The following is a 10927-nucleotide window of genomic DNA, read 5'->3' as shown; positions in this document are numbered from 1 at the left end:
GTTCATGTTACAGCATGTATTCATGTTGTAGCATGTGTCCATGTTGTAGCATGTGTTCATGTTATAGCATGTGCCCATGTTGTAGCATGTGTCTGCATTGTAATATGCATCCATGTTGTAGCATGTGTCCTTTTTGTAGCATGTATCCATGTTTCATTCCTTTTCATGCCTGGATAATATTCCCTTGTATGCATATAGCACATTTTGTTTATCCATTCACCTGTTCAGGGGAATTTGTGATATGTATCCATGTTGTAGCATGTACTCATGCTATAGCATGTGTCCGTATTGTGGCATGTATCCGTGTTTTGTTCCTTTTCATGCCTGGATAATATTCCCTTGTATGGATATACCACACTTTGTTCATCCATTCACCCGTTCAGGAGCATTTGTATTGTTTCCACATTGGGGCTACAGTCAATACTGCTACAGTAGACATTCCTGCACAAGTATTTAAGTACCTGCTTCAGTTATTTTGAATATATACCCAAAGGACTTGCTCAATCTTCACATCAATGGCTCTCAATCCTGACAATACTCTCTACTAACACAGAGGGGTTTAGAAAGAATTCCGGACAACCTACCCTAGACAAGTCCTACCCTACCCTAGACAAGTGAATTTGCATTTATTAGGGTGGGGCTAGGGAGCTATACTTTTGGATGTGATATTCTATAAATGTGTATTAAAAACTTAATCTATAAGTAATTTTAACAAATTTTAGTTATTTATAAAGTTAAGAATAATGCTATTTTTTCTGCCACTCAACGGGTGTGGTTGTATGACTTACATGGTTTATCCTTTCTATTCCTTGCTTTTTCAAAAAGTTTTATGGAAGTTTAGTTGACACACCATAACCTTTACTCATTTTAAGTGTACAATTTAAAATATGCCTGGCATAGAATGTGTGTTTAGTGTTTGTTCAAGGAACTGAGGAGGAAATAACTTGGTTATGACAGTGCTGTTAGGTTTTCAGCACTTTCTTGGCTTACTTTGGTAAATTTTGCCAGATCTTGAGTTTTGCTAGATCTTTGAACTTGCTCAGTTTAACTTTCTGAGGACCCTTGAAATGTTTTCCCACTCCATTTTACAATCCTACCAGCAACGGAGGAGGGTCCCAATCTCTCCACATCTTCCTAGTGCTTGTAACTTTCCTTTATTTTATTATAGTCACCCTAATGTGTGTGAATTGGTTTTGATTTGCATTCCTAATGACTAATCATGTCAAGAACCTTTTCTGATGCTTTTGGCCATTTGTATGTCTTCTCTGGAAGAATGTTCAAGTCCTTCGCTCACATTTTAATTGGGTTGTCTATCCCTTCGTGGTTGAGTTGTAAGGATTCTTTGTATCTTCTGGACACTTGACTCCTGTCAAATATATGATTTGCAAACACTTTCTCCTATTCTGTACGTTGTCTTTGTAGAATGTATTTTTTAAGAGCATAACCTGATATTCTACCTCTTTTTTCCATGTTCTTAAGTGCAAAACGCTTCTCAGTAACGAACCAGATGGCAGGGGAAGATGAAAACAGTTACAAAGGTCTCCCCATTCCTAGAGTTAAGATTTCCTTTTAATGTTAGGTTCCCGTAAGCTCTCGTAAGTCCCTCAGTTTTGACAGACATGAGGAATTGAAGTTACCCAGGAACCCCAGGTGGTGGCTTAGAAACGAAGCCAGCAGCCCAGAAAAAAAAAAAAAAAAAGAGTTTAGGAAACAAAGGGGTAGGAACTAAAGTCAAATATTGCTCGAAAATAGGACATCACAGTCTAAACCCCAAACTGTATTACCCGTTGCAATTATACAGGGATATTTTTAATAAAAATACTGACACCTAGTTTCCATCCGCAGCTATTTGATTTCATTGGCATGGGTGAGGCTTGAGCTATAGATTTATAAAAGCTCCCTGAGGATTCCAATGGGCGGCAAAGTCTGGGAACCACTGAGATTGGCAATGGAGCTGTCAAACCGCGGGAATGAAGGCTGACACTAAGCCAGACTTGGAGTCTCTTCTTTCAATGTGGGGTGGGGTTGGAGTGGGAGGGCTGTGGGAGGGGCAATTCCCACAAGTCCAAGAAGCTAGAGAGGGAAGTACTCTTTTTTTTTTTTTTTTTTTTTGAGACAATGTCTCACTCTGTCACCAGGCTGGAGTGCAGTGGTGCGATATTAGCTCACTGCAACTTCCACCTCCCAGGTTCAAGCGATTCCCCTGCCTCAGCCCCCCATGTAGCTAGGACTACAGGCAAGCACCACCAAGCCGGACTACTTTTTTGTATTTTAGTAGAGACGGGGTTTCAGCTTGCTGGCCAGGATGGTCTTGATCTCCTGACCTCAGGTGATCTGCCCACCTTGGCCTCCCAAAATGCTAGGATTATAGGCGTGAGCCACTGTGCCCTCAAGTACATTTAAGAAGCTCTTTTTTGACACCCAAAATAAGATGATACCTAGTTTAATAAGCTTAAGACTGTATTACAAAGACTGCACCAGCGCACTGAGCTTGCCTGCTGGGATTTCTCCATCTCAGGTTTCCATATGGAAGAGCAGAAGCAGGAGAGGGGAAGGGGCTGTTTCCACCAACCACATAGCTCTACATTGGCCTGTATCTGAGAGTGGAAACTTGCTGATGGAAAAGAGAAAGAAAATAAAATATATTTTAAATAGGATCTGAAGTCAGACTAATCTAGAGCCCCATGAAATTGAGAAACAATCTTGTTTAATTTTTCTTTTTTTTTTTTTTTTGAGACCAAGTCTGACCCTCTCACCCTGGCTGGAGTACAATGGTGGGATCTCGGCTCACTGTAGCCACTGCCTCCTGGGTTCAAGTGATTCTCTTGCCTCAGCTTCCCAAGCACTTGGGATTATAGGTGTGTGCCACCTTGCCCAGCTAATTTTTGTAATTTTTTCTTTTTTTAGTATTGGGGTTTTACCATGTTGGCCATTCTGGTCTCAGACTCCTGACCTCAGGTGATCTGCCCACCTTGGCCTTCCAAAGTGCTTGGATTACAGGTGTGAGCCACTGCACCCAGCCCAATCTTGTTTAATTTAAAAGCTGCTTCTGTAGGCCAAGATTTTGACATAATTAATATTCCTAAGGTCAGCTGGAAAATCTGAGGGAATAAATATCAACATTTACTGAGCATCTGAATTACCTACAGTGCTTTTTAAAAAATAGCTGTTAGTCTAAAAATAAAATGCATTTAAACTCAAAAAAAAAAAAAATAGCTGTTTGAAGTCTACAGGGATAGAGGGTGGATTAGTGGTTGCCTGGGGCTGGGGTAGGAACAGGATGTGACTGCAGATGGGTACAAGGATCTTTTCTGGGTGTTACAAGTGTTCTAAAATTGGACCATGATGATGTCTGCACAACTCTGCCAATGTACTAAAAATCATTGAATTGTACACTTAAAATGAGTAAATGTTATGGTATATAAATTAAACGGCCATAAAACTTTTTTAAAGATAAGGAATAGGAAGGATAAACCATAAAAGTCACACCTGTTGAGTGGCAGAAAAAATAGCATCATTCTTAACTTTACAAATAATTAAATTTTTTAATCATAGATTTCAAAGTTTTTAATATACATTTGTAGAATATCACACTGAAAAGTACAGCTTCCTAGACCCACTCTAATACATTCAAATTCACTTGTCTAGGTAGGGTAGGACCTGTCTAGGGTAGCTTGTCTGGAATTCTTTTTAAACCCCTCTAGGTTACTGGAGAGTATAGTCAGGATAGAGTCGTTGATGTAAAACCACAGGGAAAATAAAATAAGTAAGGTATCCCTTTTCTCACTTGCTTTATCTCATTTTATTTTACCCCTAGTCATCAGGATCTTGTCATAAATGAAAACATTCTGCCAAAAATATTTTAGAATCATGGCAAGGGTAGTAATTTAGGTGCCATAAGTGAGACAGTAGGAAGTTCATGAGTCTAACAGAGAGGAGAGTAACCAGCCTTAAAGCAAGCACACAGTAGGAAGGTCTGTCTTGAAATATCAGTCAGAATATACCTTCAGAAATCACACATCCCAGGGATGTTCCAGGAAAGTGTTCATTTCAAATACTCTGTTCCACTGAGCTCATAAACCATGACAATATTGTAGAGGGTAAGAACTGGGGAAGTGGAGAATAGAGAGACAGAAGAGAGAGGGGATCTTGTATTTCACTGTATACCAATTTGTAATGCTTGAGATTTTTAACCACATACCTGTGTTAATTATTTTAATAAACAGAAATTATAATGCTTCAGCTTCCAAAATACTTCTCACAGGATTGCCTTTTACACAGGAAAAAAATCCCATTAATTTATAATTTAACTGATGTGGGTTCAGTCCTGATGCACCAGAAAAGTAAACTGAGGCAAATGTAGATTATATTGCTCTGTCTTTCTTTTTATTTTTGTGTTCAGGAACAGAGTTGGAATCTGGAGTCCACCCCCGGTAATGTACAGTCTATTTAATGAGGAGGTGGATAGTGCAGTGGTTAATGTATAACTTGGAATCAAATAGATCTATGCTTAAATTCTATTTCTATCCGTAATTAAATATGAGACATTGTCCATACGACTGAACCTCTGAAAGTCATGGTTCAGTCATATGGACAAGGTCTCATATTTACAAGCCCTTGAATAGAACTTTAGACCCTATTTAAAATGTATTTTATTTTGTTTCAGTAAGTAAGTTTTCTTAGCCTCTTCATAATTGAAATGGGGATTGAAAAATGCAAGCTAAGAGGGTTGTTATAAAATTAAATGAGATCATACTCTCTGCAAGTGGTTAGTCTAGTATCTAGCAGACAGTAGTTACCCTTATCTAGAATTGCATCTCTGAAGATGAAAATGGGTCCATGGTGAGAGATTTACTTAGACAAATTCCAGAAGTTAGATTTCTTAACCCAGCCAGATCTATCTGTGGAATGTACTGGCTTGGGCCTCATTCACACAATCATAGTTCTGGTGTGAGCCCAATTCCAGTTTGATCTCTAGCCTGGATTTCTTCTGGAAACATGCAGCGGTGTCCAAACAAAATCACAGCACCCTGTGCTTCAAGCTGCTAAGGCTGCCATTTTGCAGACACAATGACCACTGAGGTTTGAAAGACGGGAGAGGGGAACGGCAAAAAGCCAGTTCCTCCACTGCACCTGGCTCTGGGACATGCTTGTAAAACTTCGTGTTCTGGATGTCCTTTGGTACAAGGAGCTAGGAAAACAATTTCCTTAAAAACAAACAGATCCCAAGAGATCAAACATTTGGAAAAATTCCTCTGAGATACTAACAGGCCCTGAATATAAACAGTAAGCAACATTTTTAGCTAACAGTCATAATTCATACTCCCTCCAAACAAAACACATACACACCCCACGACATGTACACATCTCTGAAGAGTCAGCATGTTTCTGAAATTAGGCAAAACACATATTTCATTACTGCAGCAGGAGCCCCTCCGAACCTTCTACTGACACAGCTACTGAACACTGCTCTCACCCCAGACACGCTTCTCAGATACTCCACCCTCCTTATGAGATCCTGCCAACTCTTCCCCTGAAAAGATACTTCCTTCCCACAGTTGCACATGAGAAAATTTTCTTCCAAGGTACAGTTAGACAGAAACGAAATTTTAAAACATTCTTTGTTATTCGTGTTTGCTTTTCTTTTTAATTTTTTTTCTTTCATACAGATAAGATCTTACTATGTTTCGCAGGCTGGTCTCAAACTCCTGAGCTCCAGTGATCCTCCCACCTTGGGCCTCCCAAAGTGCTGGGATTACAGGTGTGAGCCACCATCCCTGGCCTGCTTTACTTCTGTAGTTTGAAGACACTCAATTAGCTACCTGCCATTTAACAGGCATTGTGTGAAGTGCTAAGGAGACACAGGTTAATCAGACACAGACCTGCTTTCAAAGAAGTAAATATAATGCGATGCTAGTAAGAATACTTAATTTAATTTCATCTTTTTTTAGAAGGAGTCTCGCTCTGTCGCCAGGCTGGAGTGCAGTGGTGCAATCTCGGTTCACTGCAACCTCTGCCTCCGGGGTTCAAGTGATTCTCCTCAGCCTCCCGAGAATACTTAGTTTTTAAGCTCTCACTCTGGGGCCAGCCTTTACATACACGAGCACTTCACAGTGACCCATGAGCTAGTTATTAACCCTGTTTCCCAGATGTCTTACACAAGCTGAGTCTTACAGCCTTGCATTTTCTACAAGGTTCCAATTCACAACTGAACTAAATCCGTTAACCATATAACTACCACCAGCATGACCTAAGAATGGAGTATTGGATCTCATGCCATTTCTAAATGCCAGGTGCTTTGACAATATTTTTGCTTTTTCTAGATACCAGCTAGATCTGGATTAAGAATGTCAAGCTCATTGTTTGGAGTCAACGCAGAACAAAAGACTTGAGCCCAACACATAACAAAGGACCTGGGTCTCTGGCAGAGCCAGGAAGTGTTCAATCTGTGAGAGCGAACAACCTCTCACGAAGTCATTAACTCAACTGCATGCTGGGAGAGAAAGCGTATTTTCCGCACTGCTTGCCCTTCCACAGACCAGCTCTAGGCCTGGGCTGTTTTTGCATTATGTTAAATACCAACATTCTGATTCCACTTGTCGAGGCATCTCTCTCCCCTCTCCTGCCAACCTCATCCCTAAGTACCCTGGTCCAAGTAGCCTTCCTGGGCCACTTTATGATCAGGCAGCCGCAGGCACTGAATACAGATTCTGCACATTCTCTGCTCATCATTTACCATTTCTCCACCCTCAATGTCACAATTCTCTGAAATCTTGACATTCCAATCCTGGTGCAGTTTTTGAACATACCTGTCTCATCTGATTCAACGCTGACCAGGCTTACCGGCATATTAAGCATACAGCCCAACACAAGTACATGTTTAATAAATACTATTAGTTGAAATTAATATAGTAACTAAAGTTACTCTCTTAGATTTTGTGAAAACCAGAAACACCCCTCCCAAGAAAAGGAAAAAAATAAGGTGATTAAAACTAGATTATTTTTCATTTCAATAAATGAAGAGCTATTTTAAAAATCAGAATTGGAGAAAAACCTAAACTGAATGATTCTGTTAATGAATCAAGATGCCTGTATCTTCCATCTATACTAAGTATTTTTCATTATTTATATTTAGAAAGACTATAACATACTGCTGAATGTTAAGAAACATACTTTAGAAAATGGCCCTATAATCTCATGCCCTCAATACAAAATGATTATTTTCTATAGCTTTCTAGTATTTTGTCAGCTTCATATTTAACATTGCAGTGCATGTACGATTTGCCTTTTCTTCCCTGCCCCATACTGAATTGTCTTATAATTGTAATTTACTAATCTCTTCCATATTGTTGAATCTTTAGGCTGATAAAATGTTTTTGCCACCACAAATATTATCAAACAAGCTTGTGCATATGACATTCCCAATATTTTAGATGTTTTACCTAGGATAGATTTCCAGAAGTGGTATTACTGTGTCAATAATTCATAAATTTTTAAATCTTCTAGTAGAGCTTGACTTTAAAATATATATGTATGTACAGGGTGCTGCCTTAGCTTCATTGCTCTTATTCCAATTCCTACAAAGACACAAAGGCTTTGCTGAAGGGAAGGGGTGCCATCTCTTGTAGATTTCTCTGAAGCCAAGTACCAGCTGGCTGCAGATCTGAGCGGACCCAGCACGCAGAACTCACCTTCCCCGCGCCCGCTGCCCCTGTGCCTGCTGTTGTGAAGTGGCAGCACCTCCAGGGATGCAATGCCCGTGCTCTCCAGGATGTTCACGTCCACGCTCAGCCTCCCGGCCAGCTGCTGGGGCCGCACGCTGACGCTGTGCTCGTACTTGCCCAGGCGCCTCTGCAGAAGCTCCTCGTAACTCAGGAAGAAGGCGGCTTTGTCCTTGCTGGGAATCACTGCAGAAGCTCTGAATATTTCAGTCCCCTTTTCTCTGTCAGGAAAAAGAAAAAGGACCTCAGGGGGGTTCAGAGGTGAATAGAGCCAGGTTCCCTCAGTCCTCACAGGGCACCAGCCATACCCTCTCAACAGTCTGCCAGGGAGATCCATGGGTGCGAGTGTGGGTCCTGAGAAAAGAAAAAATTAGTTTTGGAAGAAGTGGAACCCTGTGCTCAAGGAAGGCCACCAAGGGTCAAAGAATACTGATCAGGAGAGGACTCTAAGAATTACTGGCCCATTCTCCCACTCCCTGAGACAGACCCAAAGGAGCAATGGGAAAGGAGATTGAGTAGGTGAACTGCTAGAAGAGGGAGCTTTGGAGTCAAGCTGTGCATTGTGCTCTTCCTTTACAAGGATGGCCAATGAATCTTGGCATTTTACATAGCTATAAAATAGCTAACATACTAGATTTTCACACCTTGGTAAGTTTAGTGGACATGTTTCGTAGGAAATGTAGGGAATAAAGAACTCCAAAGTTGATTAAAAGAAAAAATACACTCCAGATGCTTGCAGTACTTACAGTGAGAGTTCTCTGATTCAAAGTGGCAGACTGACCTGGCCACCAGAGGAATAAGTGAGAGCGGTAACCGTTAGTAGGTGAGACGTTTCAAGAAGTTTCCGGAAGGCTTGGGGTATTCAGTAGAGCAAGAAATTTACAGCTCAGAATGTGCAGGAAAGGACTGTAGCAAAGGAGAGAACCCAACTGTGTGGCAGAATCTTAGAAAGACTGCAGCCTCTGAATTCCGGACACCACAAGACGGAAGGGAGAAGAGGGACCCAGTACAGAGAGGATAATTCCAAGTCCAACATGGCTGAATGACTAAGCAGATAGGCTTTCTATAATCCTCCTTCCCCAAACTGGAAAAAGACACAAGTGTTGAAATGAAAAATTTCAAGCACTGAGCAAAATGAATGAAAAGAGACTGAAACCTAAACCCACCATTGTAAAACTTCAGAAAATCACATAGAACACGTAAAAGGGATGTTATCTGATCCCATTAGATGTATCATCAATAATACTGGATGTTATAAGACATTGGAGCAATCCCTTAAAGTTCAAAAGGAAAAGTATTTTGACCTTAAGGTCATACACAGTCAAAATATTAATGAAGGTCTCAGAAAGTTTACCTCTCATGCACCCATTCTGAGAAAGTTACCTCAGAATATAACTTCTGCAAAGTAAAAGCAAAAGCCAAGAAAGAAGAAAATGTGAAATACGTGAAATAACAAAACCAACCTAAAAGAAAATGAAAAGAGATATCAGGGTAAAAGTTTTGCATCAAGGCTGAAAATCAATGAAAGTGCTTTATGGATTTAAAGACATAACATGTTTTAACAGCTCTGAAATCACAATGTCTCCCAATCAGTGATATCTTTCAACTGCTGCTGGCCAGATATCAGGAGTGATAAGGATGTCAGTGTTTGCAGAAGCTTGGTCATAGCTGTTCATTTTGTTATCATTTGAAATGAGTTATACGTCTTGCTAGATGTTATATAATAAGAAAAAAGAGAAGCAATTAGAAACTCCGGGAAAAAAATAGATACATATGTCATGATTCAACTAAACTAACCACAGCATAATTCTGAACAATTGTGATAAAGGTCACTTGGGACAGAGCTATGGTCTAACAGAGTTAGGTTTTAATAACGCCACAGCCAGGGAAACCACATACCACAGGCACCATGAGTCAACTCATCAAACAAAGGAAGAGACATGGTTATTGTAGGATTAGGGAAAGGACGGAGGATAGGTTAAAGTTAAACAGAGCAGTATTTGGACAGACTCAAAGCTAAGGCTGTGTGTAAAGCCATCATTTCAGCCTGGAATAAGAAGCAGACTCAAGATTCTCCGTGTCCTTAGAAACTACGACATTAAGATAAACTTGGAATTTTCTGCCTGAAAACCCCTTATCTGAAGCTCTGGACCTCAGTTGCTTTTCTGTATCTAAGTGAACCCATGGCTCACGTCTTCCAGACAAGAGTGAGACCCTCCCTTGTCACTGATAAAATTTCCAACAGCAAAGTTTCCGGCAGTCTCTAAATTTAGAGAACGAAATTTCTCAAAATGGTGTCTTTTTATTCATGAGGAAAATCAGGTTACCAGGTTCACACCATGTTATCTAGATACAAAGATCGCTCTCCTGCCAACAGGATGAAGGCCTTCACATTGGGCTGGTGGAGAGGAAAAAATACTTTTAGTGTACTAGGTGGGCGTCCATGCAGTTCATGTTATTTATATAGTCATTAAAAAGCTATTGCTATGTATTGGTTTCAATGTTTAGGTTCAGTTCACAGACAAAGAAAGAATAAAAGTATTACAAGTCAGAATTAAGACAGTAATAACTCAAACAATGATTAGGTAACACCATGAAATGAGAAAGGAGACAGTGGAGGTTAGGAGAGGGAATATCATCATTCAAGATAGTAGGGATGGTCCAAGATAGTCTAAACACTGCTGAATTGATGGAAGAAGAAATAAAATAATAATATAAAAATCTGAATGCAGGGTAAAAGAAGGAGTTTTGTTAATTTGCTATATACCCTTTCTTTACCGCGAAGAGTGAACAGATGTCTTATTTTTATCAAAAACAATTTTTTTGAAGTATGACTATCATCATATTTAGAGTTAGGGAGGTAACTACAAAGAAAGCCATGTACACCCAGGCAGAGTGGTTCACCCCTATAACCCCAGTGCTTTGAGAGGGCTGTGGTGGGAGGACTGCTTGAGCCCAGAAGTTTAAAATCAGCCAGGACAATGTAGCAAGACCCCATCTCTACAAAAAATAAAAATTAAAATTAACTGGGTGTGGTAGTGGACACCTGTAATCCAAGCTACTTGGGAGGCTGAGGTGGGAGGATCGCTTGAGCCCAGGAGGTTGAGGCTGCAGTGAGCTATGATTGCACCAGTGCCCTCCAGACTGGGCAACAGAGTGAGACCTCATTCCAAAAGAAAAGAAAACTACATCTAGACATTTTAGAA

The 10927-nt window shown here is 40.3% G+C and overlaps 1 protein-coding gene across 2 annotated transcripts in view; it reads right to left on the bottom strand.

The window, feature by feature from the left end:
* ITIH5 (inter-alpha-trypsin inhibitor heavy chain 5) overlaps positions 1-10927 on the bottom strand; it is a 90124-nt gene that overhangs the window by 54738 nt on the left and 24459 nt on the right. For both annotated transcript variants that reach the window (XM_032258155.1, XM_032258154.1), the window contains exon 5: positions 7692-7942. In XM_032258155.1, the coding sequence (XP_032114046.1) occupies positions 7692-7942 (251 nt within the window). The remainder of the gene's footprint in view (positions 1-7691; positions 7943-10927) is intronic.

The sequence above is a fragment of the Sapajus apella genome, unplaced genomic scaffold, assembly GCF_009761245.1.
Source record: "Sapajus apella isolate SASKATOON/1434 unplaced genomic scaffold, GSC_monkey_1.0 scaffold100, whole genome shotgun sequence".
Classification (NCBI taxonomy): domain Eukaryota; kingdom Metazoa; phylum Chordata; class Mammalia; order Primates; family Cebidae; genus Sapajus; species Sapajus apella.
The sequence above is the reverse complement of the archived record's forward strand: the minus strand, read 5'-3'. Positions and strand labels throughout refer to the sequence as shown.